General features: G+C 34.4%; 1 protein-coding gene across 3 annotated transcripts in view; it reads right to left on the bottom strand.

Annotated features, from left to right (window-relative positions):
* Positions 1-5,246: 5,246 nt before the first annotated feature.
* LOC107740847 (paired box protein Pax-2a-like) overlaps positions 5,247-19,941 on the bottom strand; it is a 37,862-nt gene continuing 23,167 nt past the window's right edge. The window contains exons 6-10 of one of the 3 annotated variants that reach the window (XM_016553372.1): positions 18,049-18,224; positions 13,769-13,883; positions 9,289-9,390; positions 7,382-7,468; positions 5,247-6,462 (exon numbers count right to left, since the gene is read on the bottom strand). In XM_016553372.1, the coding sequence (XP_016408858.1) occupies positions 6,404-6,462; positions 7,382-7,468; positions 9,289-9,390; positions 13,769-13,883; positions 18,049-18,224 (539 nt within the window). In that variant the 3' untranslated portion in view covers positions 5,247-6,403. Of the gene's footprint in view, positions 6,463-7,381; positions 7,469-9,288; positions 9,391-13,768; positions 13,884-18,048; positions 18,225-19,941 lie in introns of those variants that run through there. The other 2 variants (XM_016553371.1, XM_016553374.1) reach the window with 2 other exon arrangements.

Here is a 19,941-nt window from a genome sequence, read left to right as displayed (position 1 = left end):
TTAAACTGTTCCATTCTGAGAATGTAAAGAAGTGTACAGACATTTGTTATGAGTTTACATTACATTTTGTAAACCATATTTGTAAGTAATGTAACAATAAGTAAAAATAATCAAGATTAAATGTATTAATATTGGTGGGAGATTCTTCAATTACGGGAATGTTTCCACTCTCTAGGATGCTTTTTAAAAAATCATGTTTTATTTATTTATTTATATTTTAGTTAGTTAGTTGTTTTAAGGATACATTAGCTTCAAACATTTTCTTATTGTGTATTTTTTTTTCCTCATTTTTATTGAAAATTTGTTTAATTTGAAAGAAATTATTAAGAAACTATTTATTAATTTTGAATTTTTTAGGAAACTATATTCTATTTATTTTGTTCAAATAAATAAATAAATACATATTCTCAATACTGTATATAAATGTGTTCTTTATTAACCTTCAGGTTGATTTTAGTTGGATAACAAGCTAGTTAACAGTGAATTAACCTTTAATTTACAAAAATAGAGAATTTGTGTTAAATTAAACATTTACAAAATAAATGAGGGGAAAATTAAAATATTAAAAATGTGTTACATATATTTTTAGAATTATGAAAATGTTTTAGACTGCATTTTTGAATGGGTTATACATTATTTTTTATTACACTAAGTAGTTCATATCAGCAAGTAAACATGCACTTAAATGTTGAAGGTAAAATGACTGCAACTGGATTTGGTTTTTGTGATACCAGTGTCTGACAGTGTTGTAACTCTGCTGTAGCGTCCGTTGCTCTGATCACACTGCTGAACATTAGCGGTCACATGCTTGTAAATAACTGACCACAGCACTAACAGATCAGCTCATTAACGGTCAGTGAATGGAGGCTTGTGTTCATGCAGAAGGTGCTCAGATCATTAAACTGGGAGTTTATAAACCCTGTAAGTTAATGATGACACATTTTAGCTGTAAAATCTAGACTAGATGTCAAAATGGATAGTTCGGTTAAATGTGCAGGCCTATATGTTTTAAACAGTCTATATGATGTTATGTGTGTGTGTGCAGAATTTGACAAGCTCTGACAGTGGCAGGTGCCTTTTTCAGCCAATCAGCTGGCAGCTCTCTCTCTGTCTGTTCTCTCTCCCCTCCCCGAATCCCGTCATCTGGCACGCTGAAGTAACGCTCCGTTTGATTGACAGCTGCATCCAGGTTCACAGTTTACTGGTTTCAGTGAAAGAGCCAGAAATGCCAATTTAGACAGGAGTGACAAAAAGTTTTCATCTAAATGGAATAATTTTACCACAGGGAATTCTCCGCTCGGGGAGGGAAGGAGTCAACAGTGGGTTTTTTCTTCTCCTAACAAGGCCTGAATGACAAACATATACGACAGTTAGAGGCTGACGTGAGATGCTACACAAGGGAGCGGAGAGAAAAACACCAGCTGAAAAGATGAAACTACAGGCAAAACTTCAGCTAAACCCTTGCACACATTTACCATGGTAAACACAGGTTTCCAGCAAATATCACGGTTAAAATAGCTATTGATATTGAAATCAAATACTGATAATGTAAAATAAACAAAGAAAGAAAAGATGGAGGCTTCTTATATATTTGAGAGAGATGACATGATTTATTGTGATTATAAAATAGTTACAATAATTGTAATTGCTGAAACTGTAATTACCATGGTAAACAATTGTGAGTCATGTTTTGCGAGTATATAGTTTATTTATAATTAAATTGTATATATAAGACAAATGTAAAAAAAAATTGCATTTAAATCAGCATTGCACAGCAATTTCCATATTGGAAAAGCCAATAAATGCCTGGTCTCATCTTTTTTTTATAAAGTAGCTTCACCATAGAAAAAATAAAAGTAGTTTAACGGTCAGATTTTGTTCATAGACAAATAAAAAATCTCTCCTATAGGTCTAGTGATTTTGTTCAAGCGGAATGAACTCACCTCAGTCAATCTGGTCTTTTCTTCTTTATTCATAATCAATAATGAAGGGCCAAACAATTCTCCATAAGCCCGCAGGATTAAGAGACGGGGAAAAAACTCATTTCCAAAGAAATTCATTGCATCCTTTGTGAGAATTCCTGCTTAGATGCCTCCCTCTGTATTTGTGAGGTCTCTGCTAATTGAATTCATCCCCATTTCTTCAAAATATTATTTCAGCTTTTCAGAGCCTTGAGAGGTTATACATTTTATATGCTCAGTGATCCAAATCATAAAGAAAACATTCTCTGGCGCTCTTCCCAGCCACATTGTGATCTCTGGCACCCTTAAATAAGTTCATCTATTTAGCTTTAAATTCCCTAATTACTTTTTTTGTGAATAAACAAAATAGAATTCAGTCCATTAAGCAACGAGGTGTTTATAAAGCCTCGAGGGGATCGTTCTCCGAAATGCTTCTGAAAGAGATCTGAAACTGAAATTTTAATTACATAACACACGGCCTGTTCTTTACATGCACTTTCTCATAGTTGTCAACATTAAGCTGTTATTGAGGACAGTGATATTCATAATATGATGATATTCATACAGTTGTACACTGTAACAAATAATGTGAATTTATAGTGTGTTCTAATAGATGCTGTATATAACTTTTAGCATTAGAAACCTACTGTTAGAATTAAATGTATATTTTTGGACGGATGAATGGATGGATGGATGGGTGGATAGATAGATAGATAGATAGATAGATGGATGGATATATAAATGAGTTGGAAATGGATAGATGGGTAGATAGATGGATAGCTATATACTGTAGACGAATAGATAGGTGGATGTATAGATAGATGGATACCTTTTAATGAAAATGTCCCAGTCTGCATTGTTTTCACAGTAAAAATCAACGTTTATTGTTGTAAGAAATTACTGGAAAATGTAATAAAATTCCTGCAATATTCCCTATATATAACTATTTTTTATGCTATCGAGACTTTGAATCTTGACATTAAATATAATTTACCATTTCATAAATAACAGTTTTGTGGCACTAATGCGATTCCACAGGGTTTCTGTGAAAAAAAAAAAAACAATTTGAATATGAAGGACACAATATGCATTTGAAGTCCACATTTTTATTTCTATGTAAGTTTTGCTTTTAATAATAATTTAAATAAATAAGTTAAAGAAATTGCTTATCTAAATAAACATTAGCCTACAAGAAAATTCAAATCCAGCCAACTGCTGCTATGTGTTACTTTGTGAAGTATGAGATATTTTAAAGTTGTTTCTGGTTGGGAGTAATTGTAATAAGTCCATAAAGTAAAGTGTTCAGACAAAGAAGAAGAAATTGTGTTGCTTAGTTTTGTGTATTAGTATTCCTGTTTGTATTCGACTCGTGTGTCTGTAAGATGCTTGATGAAACCAGAGACAAACCAGATTTGATCAGAATGTATTTACAGTACAGAAATGACATTTCACACAAAATTATTAAAAAAATTATTATTTCACAAAATAGCATAAATAATGAACAAAACAAACATGTCAGTAGTTTTATAGTTTATGCATACAACAGCTTTTCTTTGCTCTGCATAGGATTTGTACATATATTGATAATGTTTTCACTATAATACTGTTTGTACAATGCAACAGCAGACTGTAAATAAAAATATACATCAACAAAAGTCTTTGGCAAATGTGACACAAGTACATTCTCTCAACTGTAACGTATTCGATGAAAACTAAAGTTGTCTGTCAGAACATGACCTCAGACTGGAGCATACGGTACATGATTATGAAAAAATGTTTTGCAGAATTGCACTTGTTGTAAAGCATTGAACAAAAGTTTTGTGTGTGTGTGTGTTACATGAAACAGCTTGACGATCGCAAAGCAGAGTTCTGAAAAGTAAATCATAAAGCCGATAACCAGTGACCAACCCATCTGTCGATTAATTGAACAGCTGCTAACTATTCTGTAAACACATTTGGAGATTTAAGTGCTTCATCTGATCAGTAGTACAGGTTTGTTTTTCTCAAATGCTGCAAAAATTCATAGCAAAACACTGAGCATCCAATCCGACCGAAGAGTAAGTTCACTGTTTATTCACTCAAGACTGAAGATATTCACAGCCATCTCATAAAGAGCACAACCCATAGTGCAAACAATAACACTGAGGGGTGAATTCACTAAACCACTTCTGCACCTGTATTTCAGCACAAAAACATGCGTGTTATTTACTGACCAGCTCTAAACCAGACTAGTCTTAAAAGTTAGTCATCTATTTTTTTTCCTGCACAACTGCCCATAACTTTTTTTTTAAGTCAGTTGCATAAAAAGATTTGAATTAGAAAAATTCAATACACATTCTTGACTTAAAGGGTTAGTTCACCCAAAAATGAAAATTAACTTGTGTTTTACTTACCCTCGAAGCATCCTAGGTGTATATGACTTTCTTCTTTCAGACAAATCCAGTCGGAGTTATATAAAAAATTGTCTTTGATCTTTCAAGCTGTTTAATGGCACTCAGCGGGTGTTGCAGCTGAACAGTCCACAAGTCGTCAAATAAAGCGCACTCATTCATAATAAAACGTGCCGCGGACGGCTCCGGGGGATGAATAAAGGCCCCTTGTAGCGAATCCATGTGTTTTTGTAAGAAAAATATCCATATTTCAAACGTAATAAACACTTTTCTCTCACTTCCGCTGACTGTCATACACTGAAGCCGTTCTGGCGGATGACGTAAGACGCGCGGCGTTGTGTGATTAGTGACGAACGCGGCGAGAGAACAAAACAAAACAACGGTCACTAATTAGAAGTACAAACCGAAGATTTGCAAAGAAAAATGTCGGAGGATTTCGATATAAACCAAGAGGAGACTGGTTTTCCTTTGCTAAAGTAAGGAGACTTTGCTTCCTTTGCTCCTATTAAACAAACTCGCGAGACTAGCATATCTCAGAGGCGCGCGCGCTGCGCATACATCATAAGCCTTCCACCCGAACGGATCCGCGTACGACAGATAACGGAAGTGAGAGAAAAGTGTTTATTACATTTGAAATATGGATATTTTTCTTACAAAAACTCATGGATTCGCTACAGGGGGACTTTATTCATCCCCCAGAGCCATCTGCATCACGTTTTATTATGAATGCGCGAGCTTTATTTGACGACTTGTGGACTGTTCAACTGCAACACCCGCTGAGTGGCATTAAACAGCTTGAAAGATCAAAGACAATTTTTAATATAACTCCGACTGGATTCGTCTGTAAGAAGAAAGCCATATACACCTAGGATGCTTCGAGGGTAAGTAAAACACAAGCTAATTTTTTATTTTTGGGTGAACTAACCCTTTAAGTTTATGCAACTGGCTGAAATAGTGTTTGCAGTGTTTTGCACAAATCAGGTGCTTATCAGTTCATTCTTAGTGAATCCCCCCCCTGAGAATTTGACATAATTTGATCTATGATAAACACATAAAAATGCATAATGAATGAAAATAATCCATGCATACTGTAGAGTCCTTCATGATACCTTTGTCATTATAAAAAAAAAACAACAACATACAAAAATGTATCTTCCACGTATAATCAAATCTGGCCTCGGCAGGACCAGGATTGACAGTTTCTCTGTTTGATGAAATATTCTTCTCCCGGTTTCTTCTTCTTTCTGGTTGTTTTCTGATTGTTTCTCACAGAAGTGTGCTAGCGATCTTCTGCTGGCATTGAGAGGGAGAAGAAGGCCTGCTTGCTTTGTATTTCCATGCTGGGTACATACTGTATTGAGTGATAGTTTATTGTGCGATGAGTGGAGTGTCAAGTTTTGAGATTTACTGTTCGTTTTTGCGCAGTCCAGAGACACACCGAGAGAGAAACCTATTAGGAGAATCTACAACCATGCGTTGGAAAGGTTTTCCTCGTTAGATGTGTACATCCAGGGTGAACTTGTTCGTATTGTAGGTATTCATAAATAAACATAGACATTTTTGTAAATTTGGATAGACACTCAAAAGTACAAAATCAGCACATTGACAGCATCTGAAATGCTTTTACATATATTAGCAATTTTCATTTTAGAAAATGTCCTTTGATATCATTCATTTCAGTGTCTATCCAAACAAACAAATGCATATATATGCTAGAACCTCTTTAAGTATGAATACCTATGAATAATATTAATGAACGGACAAAATATAAAAGTATTAAAAAAGCAGATGTTAATTTTGTTTTAAAAATCATATTTACCCTCAGTCTTTGAGATATACATTTATTGTTCGTTTATCGGTTTTCCCTCGTCGAGCCCGTTGAGGCTCGTGCGACTGGCTGAATTGTCGTCGAGATGTTTTTGTTCCTGATTGGTCTGTTCTTCATCATGTGACTGCATGAAACCGCTCTGTTCAATCAGCTGCACTGCTCACACTGGCAGAATATGAAGTCCGAGTCCGTGGGCGTGCCGCCTGATTTGGTTTCCGTGGTAACTAGTGGCGGTCATAGGCAGTGGCGGAGCCTCGGGATGCACTATAATAATAGGGGGAACCTGAAAGTTAATAAGAAAGGAATGTACCATTTCAATACACCACGACAATGACTGCATATTAATATATTAAATGCATATTTGTTTTAAGCATCATATAGTATTGATTTCATGTATGGCCAGGATTTTGCTATCAAAATAATTAATGCAAATTCCATCAACTTCAGCCAAGATCCAGGAATTACAAACCAATAAAATTGAAATAATTATGTAAATGACTGGAAAAAATATTTTTAACACATACAGTATATTCGCTCTATGAACACACAATGCTATTTTTGTTGTTGTTTACAGAATACCCAAATATATATATTTCATGTCATTTCAGCTAATATTCAGATGCTTACGACATATTTAGCTTGTGCACTAAAACATTCCCAGCTAATTGTTATTGCATTTACATTAATTGCATAATGATTCTTGGTAAAGATTCACCACATAATACTACAAAAAGTCATAAATGCAAAAACTGTTGCAGAGTCAAGCGTTTTAGACAGCAAAAATGAGAAAAATCTATAAGATCTGTTAATCTTAAAGGACTGTTAATTAATTTCTAGCAAACATATAACTCTCAACAGACAGTTAACCAGTTAAAGTGACTACAATTTATTTGGGATGTCCTTTCAACTGTTTAGTAAGCTTTCTAAAACTATTTATTTATTTATAAATTCTATTTTATAAAATTTTTTGCATTCAGTACTTTTTAAATTAAATGAAATTTTTTCTATTATTTTTAAAATTATATTATTTTTAAATATATATTTATGTAATTAAAAAAGTTGATTGATTGATTGATCAATCGATTGAGGACAGTGGTGTCTAATACAAAGCATCAGTTTTATTGTAGTAACAAATACTTTACCTATGATATTTTGGCAGAAACTGTGTTTACCATGGTACATTTTTGTTAGGAGACACTCACTCAGTATTGCTGGGTTGCTGAATCTCCAGGCTTCATTGTAGGTTGTGTACTGTGGATGGCTGTAGGGATTCCCTGAAAATTCGCTCCCTGAAATTAGACATAGACATGCATGTTAAAATAATGCACCATCAATTTTACATCACAGTTACTGAAATGTTGATAAAAAAAACAAACTTGTTTATACAATGTCAATATATAGATTTTTCTTGCTCACTTCGTAATGTCTCATTTCTAAAACCCATTGTGTCCAAAGTTTGTCTCTTGTTGTGTAATTTGATTGTGCAGGAAGAAAGTCAGAGCGTCGTGCTGAACAATGTTGGTCCAACGCTGTTTCTCTTTTATGGGATAATAAAGAGGTGTTTTTATATGCGCCGGCCGCATTGAGGGCTGTCAGTAAATCTCTCTGTGAAGCAGCACGTCTGCAGAGAGTCTGCTTCTGCTGCTCTTATTACCTGGAGCGGCTAAAAATAATGCAAGATCAAACCACATTTTATGAATTAGTTTGAGCTCAGTGATCACAAAATGCCTTTCGTCTGGAAATCTCTTGGACCAGTTAATTCTTTAGTCAATTGAGGTTTGATGATCTATAGTTAAAGGCTTCCTGCATTCACACACACCAGTGAAATGCTGCTTCTATGAATGTCTGCAGGCTGCTGTAAACACTACGGGACTTCTTTTATTGAGTCAGATTGGTATCAGTGTCTGGTCAGTTCATAAATGCAAGCCAATCTAATATTTTATTATTTAAGATTTCATCGATGTAGAAAGGTTAAAGGGATAGATCACCCAAAAATGAAATATGGCATCATTTACTCACTCTCAAGTTGTTCCAGACTTGTATGAATTCCTTTCAGCTGTTGAACACAAAGGAAGATATTTGAAATAATGTTGGTAACCAAACAGTTGACGGTAGCCATTGACTTCCATAATATGGAAAAATAAAAATAAATACTGTGTAAGTCAATGGCTACCTTCAACTGTTTGATTACCAACATTCTTCAAAATATCTTTCTTTGTGATCAGTACAAAATTAAGAAATAATTTCTATTTTTGGGTGGGTGAAATGTGTCATTTTTTAATGTTAAAATACTTTATTGTACTCCAGTTTAATGTGCTTAGACAACTACACTATAGTTCAGAAGTTTGGCGTTTGTAAGATTTTCAAATATTTTTGAAAGAAGTCTCTTCTGCTCACCAAGGCTGCATTAATTTGAACAAAAAATACAATAAAAATAGTAATATTGTGAAATATAATTACAATTTAAAATACGTTTTTTTATGTGAAAATATTGTAAAATGTAATTTATTTCTGTGATCAAAGCTGAATTTTCAGCATCATTCCTCCAGTCTTCAGAGTCACATGATCTTCAGAAATCATTCTAATATGCTGATTTACTGCTCAAGAAACATTCTTCATATTTTTGTGGATACTGTGATACATTTTTCTTTGATGAATAGAAAGTTCTAAATAACAGCATTTATTTATATTAGAAATCTGTTGTAACATTATAAATGTATTTTACTGTCACTTTTGAACAGTTTAATGTGTCCTTGCTGAATAAATAAAGTATTATCATTTGGGGCGGGACTATCTTTTTGTTAGATAAATGGCAGATAGGAAAGTGTTTGGGAAAATTACTGGTGCAGGAATTTACTATTTTTAGGTATTTAGAAAAAAAAAACGTTATCATAACGATTAAACTTCCTCCCCTGTTTTTTATGTATTTGAAGATAAATATAAACTCCAGTGCATTGTTTTCATACTGTGCCTTTAAAATAATTTTTTTAAATTGTATTTTGGTGGAAAATAATGTCTTGAGCAGTTGTACAGTAGTAGTCCACTAAACAACTGTCATTTTAAATTTTATTTAAATTGCAAACACCTTTCTCTGTCTCGAAATACTCACCAGGAACCATTCCAGCCAGTGTGGATGTTGGGTAGCTGCCCTGTCCGGTGGGAGGGACGTGAGGTGGATATCCGGGTAAGGTTGTGTTGGTCATATCCCGACCTGCAGACATAAATCACACCAAACCTCATTTTCTGTTCCATCCATAAACTATAAACCATTCAGCTGATTCTCAATAGATTGCAAATTCATTTCGAACTTCACTCTTATAAATAAAGACTCTTTTTTTCGGCATCTATGATGCACGAAGAACATCCATGGAACCGTTCCATTGGACAAAAGGTTCTTAATAGAGGAAAAAGGTTCTTATTAAAATGTAGGAAAAAATTGATTTTTAAGAAATGTTCACTGAATGGGGAACCTGAAATGGTTCTTTTGCGGCAACATTGCAAAAAACTCCTTTTGGAATCTTTATTTTAAAGAGTGTTGTTGATTAAATAATTGATCATTTATTAATTTATTGTTTATTTTTTATTTAAATGGCACAGAATCTGTATTTGGTCTGTGACAGAAATGCAGCAGCTACATTTGCAGAAACACTGTGTATTAAAGGATTTATTCTTGTCATTTTGGGGTCAGAACGGAGAACAGATGTAAGCAGGGTCATACCGACCGGCCAATACCGGCCTCGGCTAAACAGTCAATGTCTCTTCTTAGCAATAAGAAGCTCCACATTCAGAGCAGTAATTGGGGCTGACGCTTGGCTGTCCTACCCAGCGACGTGAAGCCTCGACCCAGCCGAGCGCTGAAGCCTGACACCTCTCACAGACTAATGTTTTTGTTCAGGAAAGGGGGGCTGGGGGAGATGTGGAGGGTTTACTGGGGACGCTGGGGGAAACTTGGCCGCCGGTTCAATTCTAATGAGCAGGACAGTGTCCATCAAAGCTCAGCGAGTGTAATTCTGTGTGGACCAGGACGGTTTGCCAATGAGCAGAAAAACATGCAGCACACAGCTAAGAATGCACTTAAACAAGACAAAATTTTAGTTTTTGTTTAAACAAAATGGATATTGTTACTCTAAAATCTAAAATTCAAGCCACTTAAGTTAAAACCATTAAAGGAATAATTGACCAAAATACGAAAATTAGCTGAAAATGTGTTCACCCTCAGGACATCCAAGATGTAGATGAGTTTGTTTCTTCATCAGATTTGGAGAAATGTAGCATTACATTATTGTCTCACCAGTGGATCCTCTGCAGTGAATGGGTGCCGTCAGAATGAGTGTCCAAACAGCTGATAAAAACATCACAATAATCCACACCACTCCAGTCCATCAGTTAATGACTCGTGAAGCAAAAAGCTGCAGGTTTATAAGAAACAAATCTATCAATAAGATGTTTTTTTTTTAACTCTAAACCATCTCTTCTGGCCAAAATACAAGTCCATAATCCATAATAATAATTCTTTCAGTGAAAAAGTCCATCTCTTGTTGTCCTCTCATATCAAAATCCATCCACATATTTGTTTAGAGCTGTTTCTTGTAAACGGTGCTTGATCAGTGCAGATTTCTCTTCTGATTCAGATGAGATTTTTCTCTGGAGAAAGCAATATTATGGACTATAGACTCATATTTTAGTCGGAAGCAACGGTGTTAAGTTAAAACATCTTAATGATGGCTTTGTTTCAGCTTTTAGCTTCTCCAGATGTTAACTGATGGACTGGAGTGGTGAGGATTATTGTGATGTTTTTATCAGCTGTTTGGACTCTCATTCTGACGGCACCCATTCACTGCAGAGCATCCATTGGTGAGCAAGTGATGAAATGTTACATTTCTCCAAAACTGTTCTGATGAAAAACAAATGTTCAGCTCAAAATTTCAGCAAATTGTTATTTTTGGATGAACTCTTCCTTTAAAACAACGTAAAGAACCTTTAGTTAGACTAATGAACTATGATGGGTGGATGATTATTTCTTGAATGTCGGTGTTGATTTTTTTTTCTTTTCTTTTTCCAGTTCCAGGGATAGAGGACAGCTTATGAGAATCAGTTTATAATGCAACGTACTGTAAGTATGCATTGCATTCTTAAAATTGCCACAAGGCAACCATTAGTGTAAAATATCTTCTTCTACAGTCCATTTTCTCATTCAAGTATGCTTGTTTGAATACTTGAGTATGTTTCTGACTTAAGAAATTGCACGACTAGACTAGCCTTTGCATCAATAATCTGTCAACATGCAAGAAACACACATCGCCTATTGAATTTTCTAAACCTCTATGGTGAAAATCAGGGTGACCTTAGTATTATCTGAAAAAGTCGAAAGGGTTGAGTGCAAACACTTGCTTCATCGGTGCTGTATTAAATTTGCCACGACAGGGACACCTTAATGTTCCAACAAGGAGGCTACGGGAAACGTTTGACCTCTATTTTCTACATTCAGAATGCAGCAATTTATCACCAGCCAAAAAACACGGCACCCTAATTAATTACAACTAAGCAAAGGATGTTTGGAGAGCCAAATTGCCCCAATTCCCTGGATGCACGGTGAAAGTCGTTTGTTATCAAATGTGTGCTCAAAGGTTAGTTTGCTTTTTGTGAAGAAGGAATAAGCATTAATTTGTGTGACTAGGAGCGTGGTGCCCTCCGGTGCGGACACGGATAGCCAGTTTGTCAGGAGAGAGAGAGAGAGAAAGAGAGAAAGAGAGAGAAAGAGAGAGAGAAAGAGAGAGAGAGAGAGAAACTACTACTTCTTTTAAGGTGACAAATTAATTGCATTTCCCAGCAGCATTTTCCATATAACTGGACAAAGTTCAGCAGAAGCAGTAAACCAGATCTAGTTTTAAAGCTGTTTAAGTGGACAATATTTATTTATTTTAGTAAATATTTTACTACATTTTACAATATATTACTATAATATATAATATAAATTTAATCATCAAAAATCCTATAAATATGTACTTATTTTTTATATATTATTGTAGAATTTATGTACATTTTATTGCAGGCAGTAAGGATTTTATATTAAGATTTATATAAAGATATAAAATTATATTTTATATCAAAAAAAGATTTTGCAGCAAATTAATATTTTATTTTATTGAATTTATTGTATTTATTTAGTTAGTTAGTTATTTGGTTAATTCGTTAGTTAGTTAGTAAGGATTTTTAATAGGACAAGCCGAGAACATAAAAGATGTGTATCTGTGAGGTGTTCACAGTTCACCAAGAACCCTCATCTCCTCTGGCACCAGCTGCTTCATGAATCATTCATTTTTAATAGATTATGCAAATTCCCTTGCATAAAATCAACAAGATCAATAACTGTGGGCATTTTAATTGGGGTTGGAAAACATTTTAAGGATGAGTGTAATCTGTGTTTGTTTTCCGTTAAGGAAACTATTCATCTGAACACTGGATCTCAGCCTAACCAATGGAAATCATTTCAATATTTTAGTTTTGCTTCAGAATTTCTATTTGGTGAGTTTATCATGCATGTTTAAACTGGAATACATTCACATTTAGTACTAGTGCAACCCAAAAAATGCAAGTTCCTTGGGTTGTTCCAAACCCAAATGCAAAACTGGCGCATTATATGTCATATGGACTATTTTTAAGACAGCATTCATCCCCATTCACTTTCATGTATATTCTCCCTAACATCTCCTTTTGTGCTCCACAGAAGAAAGTAAGTCATTTGGATTGAATGTGAGGCTCATGAAGGTGAGTAAATGATGACAGATTAACCTGATTGTTATATTCATACCTGATTAACATAAACAACACACAAATCTGTTGTGACGTGAAACTACCATGAAACAGATAATCAGTTCATCAACTACAAACCCACATTCTCTCTCTCTCACTCTCTCTCTCTTGCTTTCTGTCACCAGCCAAACACACACACACACACACACACACACACACACAGAGTAATGACTTTCACATAATTATGTGAATTTTAATAAAAGCGGTGTATATTTATCTTTGACCTGAAGACGATCGTAAAACTGTCAGTAAACTTCACACATTTCACATTAATAACTGGCACAACAAGCACACTACGTTTTAATTAACGGTCCCATCATTTATTATTAACAAGTGCGAGCGAGAGAGAGAGAAAGACAGAGAAACAAATACCCCACGTTCCCTGTCTGCCATGAGCAAATGATGAACATGTTTATGTAAATGTTAATATTTGATATCATTTTGAAGCTCAGCGCTGTGATAGAGCAGTAAAGGAACAAACGTCCTCTGTGCAACAATTCGTAAGTCTGAAGCTGGTTTCATTACATTTGTTATAAGACCAATATCACTACACATGAGAGTTTTAAAACTGCAGATCTAATTCATGCATGTTGATAAAACATGACTGACTTTGCGTCCAATTTTACTTCCAAGAGTTAGAAAGCATATTCAGTGCATCATTTTAAAATTGCACAAGGCCACAGTGTGAGAATTTGTATTCTTCATAACCAATTAGCCATTTGAGCTGAATGTGAGGGGCTAAATGGTCATGAATGGGACAGATCATGTGATCTTACCTACAGGGTAGCTCTGTGACACGCTGGCGCCCAGGTCAGAGGTCGTGCCGGAGGATAAACTGGGTTTGGCTTCATCCAGGCCTGCGTTTAATGCAGGGAGGCTGTATTCACTCGCCTGCAGACCAGAGCAACATCAAAATCATGTCAACATCGCTCAACACTGACACAATCCCACAGATTTGCATTGAGAGAGAGACACTCAGACTTATGGTTGGTCTCTTTTTACTTGCGTCAGTAATTAACAACCTTGAAACTACCAGAACACCCTATAGCAACCATATAATAATAATAATAATAATAATAATAATAATAATAAAACCCACACAAAAAATGTTACCACATAATAATAACCCTTGTTATTTTTGTATTATTTATATACTAAAATATATTCTGAATTAGCTCTTACTTTTATATTTTCAGTTTTCATTTAAATGTATTTATATATGTTCAGTTTTAGTTTAAGCTTTAGTTTAATTTTTTGTAATTTTGATGTGCTTTTATCATTTTAATATTACTATTTAGTTTTTTTTTGTTTTTATTTCAGCATTAGTTTTAACTCAGTTTTAGCTTTTATTTATTTCCAGCTAGTTATTTTAGTACTCCAACCAGTCATTTCGGTTATTTTTTTCAAGGCAACATTTCAAATTTTTATTTTCATTGTACTTTTATAATTTGTATTCGGTTTTTTATATTACTATTTATTTATATTTACTTCCGTTTTAGTTTTTATTTATTTCCAGTTAGTAATTTTAGTGCTTTATCTCAAACTTCAAACTTATCATTTGCCAAGGCAACATTACTCATTTTTATTTAGTTAAATTTTTTTATCTAATATTTATGTTTTAATTTATTTCAGCTTAAATTTAGTTTTTAGTAGTTTTAGTTAATGATAATAACCTGGCAACCCCTCACAACACCCTCACAGCATCCTCTTCATCTTATAAAACACATTTATTTTGCTACAACAAGCCATCTTTTGAGGCGGTTGTATTTCTCATGGGCAAAACCCCTCTAACTTTCCCTAGAAACTAAAAATGATGTCATGTTATGAATTTAAATTGAGGCCTTGATTAGTTCACCTCATTCTATAAATAAGATCATTTCTGAAGTGTTGTTTTAGCCTTTGCTGAATCACTTATAGTTGCAAGGCCCCGCTTCGGAAATGACATTGATAAGATTTATGATTTTCACAACCCCCTTCCATTACAGACATGTTCCTCAGACCGTGTCAGCAGATGGGGGGATTTTTTTTCTTTTTTTTAAACTCTTTTGTTATTTAATGAGATGAGACTTCCGGCGTCTGCATGTTGAGAATGTCTGTCCAAAGTAAATGTGTGTGTGTGTGTGTGTGTGTGTGTGTGTCACGGGGAGGCCCCTGACCCCAGCCATGTCTGTCTCTATCACAGATAAACTCTAATTGTGGGCTACAACTGTTTGCGGCAGCCCTGCCTGATGTTCCGCTCTTTTCGGTGGAGGCCATGGAGCAGAACAGGGCTTTTCTCATGCAGATGGAGGGGAGAGTGAAAAGGATGAGCACATGGCTGGCAGAAGTGTGGGAGGAGAGCCTATCTCATTCAGCATCTCCAGAATGGCTTTTTAATGCCTCTAAACACAACCAAACCACTGGCTCTGCTCCAAAACCTAGTCAGCTGCCTATGTAGGAAGTGTTTTAGGAATCATAGGCACGCTCTGGAAATCAAAAGCTGCTCCAAAAGCTAAAATGTATTCTTTTGGCCTAAAGTGAAGGCAATACCAAGGCAATGCACTGCGACAAGCTCAGTGAAAATCTATAAAATATATAATGTGAAATATATAAATCTAAAAATAAATAAATAATGATGTGCTCATATTTATTTAGCTTTATATATTTTTTTTTATCTCACTGAGCTGAGCTCACATATATTAACAATTTATTCGGTACCAAAAAATATTTATAACAATAATAATTCAAAAATGTTAAATACAAATTGTTTTGTTAAGAAATTGTAATTGTTAAAATTGACTACTTCACAGGAGGAGCGCTACTTGTGCGGCACGTAAAATATAAATTAAATATAAACATGATTAAAAAAATAAATTGTACTTTTGTAATGTTACATAATTAAAAATGTAACAGGATATTCAACAAGAAAAAATATATCCACGGTGGAAAAAATAGTTATGTGCACCAGGGCTATTATAGTAAACTAAAAAAAAAAAGAAAAAAAAAAGTCACAAAATAAAATAAATGTTAACTGAAATAAAATAGAAATATAAAAAAAATGTAACTTATTTTATTCTAATCTAAAATTAAAATGAAGTATATACTAATAAAACTATAGACGACGTATTTAAAAAATAAAATAAAAATAATAAAACAACAAAATTACAAAAATTGTAACAAAAATGAAAAAAATGAATAAAAATAATATTATCTCAATGATACTAAAATAAAAACAAGCATTGTGCTATTTCTTTATTAGTTGCAGACATGTAGAGCATTCCAGATTGGTCATTTATGGGATTCCATTGCTTTAATCAAGCATCCTTAGAAGGCAGCTACCTAAGTGGGCAGTAGACAGCAAGGCAGCTCACTAGGTTTGGAACAGAGCCACTAACTAATAGCCCGACATAGAGAGAGAGAGAGAGAGAGACAAAAATAGAACGGTGGTCTGGTTTAGGGATAACGAAGGAGAAAAAAAAAAATAATGAAGGTCTATGAAGGGAGAAAATAGTCTGATTAATATTGCCTTAAATTAAAACTGATTTTTCTAGAGCGTTCTATTCGCCCATTTTTTCCTTCAAAGGCTTTCCGTGTTTCCTTCGTCTTTTTTCCCTCCTTTTTAATACCCTCTTTGACAACCTTTGTGATTGCGAGTCATTTCCAATTCATTTCGGTATTGATCTTGCAGTGAAAATCAGTTTTGCAATTAGCTGCAAATTAGGCCTTCTTCTGGAGGTGAGTGCTGTCGGCCTGATTAATCGCTGGAGTAATGTCTCCCGATCGCACCCAAATGAAAATGAACTCAATTAGGCCGTTCTCTTTGCTTTATGGCTCCGACTCACTCTTTCGGGGAGAGAAATTAATCGTCACTTGTTGTTTAGTAGTCTAATGAAAGTAAATAAAGGTTATCCATTATAATAAATCCTACACTATTCATACGGAATTGTACATACAGTGTTTCATATGCTACTGTTTGTGTGTGCATGTGTTATTAATTGCTAACATTGTTCCTTTGTGAGTGTTTGTCCATATTTAGATTTTGTAAACAGCTATGAAGGAGCCGTACAGGAAATGACATAATTTCTCATGTGCAGCTGAGTGGGTGGGAGCTCATCTCGTGTTGTTTTTCCTGAGAATGTATTGTTATTTCCATCAGAAAATCAATAAACGGATGGAGGGAGTTCTGCTCTTTGATCCTCAATGCATCACTAGCACTTACTGATAAACAATATATTTATACACACAGAGACATAAAAAAAAAACGGAAATAGCATTGGAAGTATCCCTTAAATACTGTAGTTTGCATAGACAAAGAAATGCCATGGTATTTTTCTGTTTATTTTTACATTTACCATGTTTTACCATGTTTAATTATTATTATTATTATATTTTTGAGGAAACTGTGATACACTACCATTAAACAATTTGGGGTGCATACTATTTTGTTTTTTAAACAAAGAGAGAGAAATTAATATTTTATTAAGGAAGCATGCATTAAATTAATCAAAAGTGCCAGTAAAGACATTTATAATGTTACAAAAGATTAATATTTTAAATAAATGCTATTCTTTTGAACTTTCTATTCATCCAAGAATCCTAAAAACTTTTTTCCATGATTTCCACAACAATATAAAGCATTGATAATAATAGGAATCATTATTAGACCACCATATCAGCATATTAGAATGATTTCTGAAGGATCATGTAACACTGAAGACTGGAGTAATGATGCTGAAAATTCAGCTTTGCATCTCAGGAATAAATTACATTTTAAAATATATTCAAATAGAAAACAGTTATTTTAAATTGTAATAATATTTTACAATATTACTGTTATTACTGTATTTTTGATCAAATAAATGTAGCCTTGGTGAGCAGAAGATACGCATTAAAAAATTTTTTTTTTAAATGATTCCAAACTTTTCACCTGTAGTGTATACCATGGTATTAGTATCTGATACAATCTTTGTACCGTAGTACATTGCTATATTTTTGTAAGGATAAATAAGTCTAAATATCTATATATTTCCCAGTTGCAGCCTCACACACACAGGGACAGAAGGTAACATCCACCGACCTGCTCTGGTTTGATGTGTTCAGAAGTGGGAAAGACGTCTGGGAATGCCGGCCTCTCGAACACCCGGTCCAGGGCCTCTAACTGCTGCTGCGTGAAGGCATCGGCTCGCAGATGTTTCCTCAGGCTCTCCACGCTGCCCTGAGAATCACTGCTCTGCGCTGAACCCTCAGATCCGTCTGCAGACACAGAAAACAGCCTTCTGGATTCAACAACAGCTACATGCTGTAAAATATTCTAGAACCTGACTGAGGACCTTCAGAGCCAAAAGAGCGAAGGTCACATTTCAGATTGAGTTTTCCTCATACGGAAAGCAGGAGGCCTCCATCGTCCCTCAGCTGCTAAAACCAAAGAAATATCACGCTTATAGTAATGCACTTACATTGAATGCCAATGGGGCCTTCTGGACGGTTTAAAATCAGAAATGTGCAACTTATATATCAGAAAGTTAGTAAGGACATCGTTAAAATAGTCCATGTGACATCAGCATGCATCGTGGCACTCTTGTGAATGCATGACTTACACGGAAGAGAAGAAATTGTTGAATAGAGTCGTTATTTTTGTTTTCTTTGCGCACAAAAGTATTGCCGTAGCTTCATAACATTATGGCTGAACCACTGATGTCACTGATTCCGAAGATGAACGAAGGTTTTATGGGTTTGGATCAACACGAGGGTGAGTAATTAATTAATTTTTGGGTGAACTATCCCTTTAAAACACTTTCTTTGCTTCAGTACAAACATGTATGTTATTTAACCTGTAAAGTTGTTTAAACGGTCTTCATTTCTATCTCGATAGCAGTTATCATCTTTGCTCATGGGTGTTTCATGAAAACAACATTGCTTTGCATGTATCATTGCAAAAGTTACAAGGTTTTTTCGGGATGTAACAGGAGTTGGATATTTAAGTCTGTATGTGAACTTTACACAGACAAGGTTAGTAAGTGATTTTATCACAGTAGTCTAACAATGAGGCTATGCTTTCAAAATTGGCTACTAAATGTAATTTTACTTATTTTTATAGACTGAAGGTCAAATTTATTTGATATGGTATTGTCGTATGTCTTAATTAAATTAATTTAAAGCTGCATTTAACCAGGAATATTCCTGTAATGCACATAAAAAAACATATTTTTTCTAGATTATTGATATGTAGACAGTATTTCTAGATCATCAATCTCTTCAGAGGGAAATGGATCAATGTTAAAACTCAAGCATCACTTATTATAAAAGCTGTTTGTGCAGTGATACCAGACTTAGCCTATTAATTTGTTATGAATAATCAGATTTTATGGTTTGTGTCTAATAAGTAAATCAAATGGGATTAATTACCTTTCATTTATGAAATATTTAATTTAATGGATTATCCAATAATAAGCATTTACATATGCTATTTAGCTTATATACCATTGTATTTGAATTACCAGCAAAAAAAATAAAAAAATAAAAATAAAACACCGTATCAGGACCCTTTCCATGACAGAAGTCTTATAAAATAATAAATGTAATACTTATTGTTAGTGTTATGCATTTGTTAATGCTATCTAAACTCTTTAGTCATGTCACATATCCTGCTTGTAGGCCTATATTAGCTGTATGTGTGTTTGTGTTTACATGTACACATAGCATTGCATGCTCATCGCTCTTGTTTTCTCCAGGCGTGTGCAACACTGATTTGATTCTCCAAAACCTCTTTACTCTGAAGCTGACAAACACACACCTGAAGAAAACCTCTGCTGTTATTGTTCAATCCTTTTACCGGTTAAACAACGCTCCACAAACAGCACTTTCTCTTGGTTTTCCTCTGACCTGATTACCCTTGTGCTGAGTAAAAGACTCCCACAAACCTTCCCCTCTCTCTCTCTCTCTCTCTCTCTCTCTCTCTCTCTCTCGCTCT

Source organism: Sinocyclocheilus rhinocerous, unplaced genomic scaffold, assembly GCF_001515625.1.
Source record: "Sinocyclocheilus rhinocerous isolate Xijiao unplaced genomic scaffold, SAMN03320098_v1.1 scaffold1908, whole genome shotgun sequence".
Classification (NCBI taxonomy): Eukaryota; Metazoa; Chordata; class Actinopteri; order Cypriniformes; family Cyprinidae; genus Sinocyclocheilus; species Sinocyclocheilus rhinocerous.
This window is presented reverse-complemented; position numbering and strand designations above follow the sequence as displayed.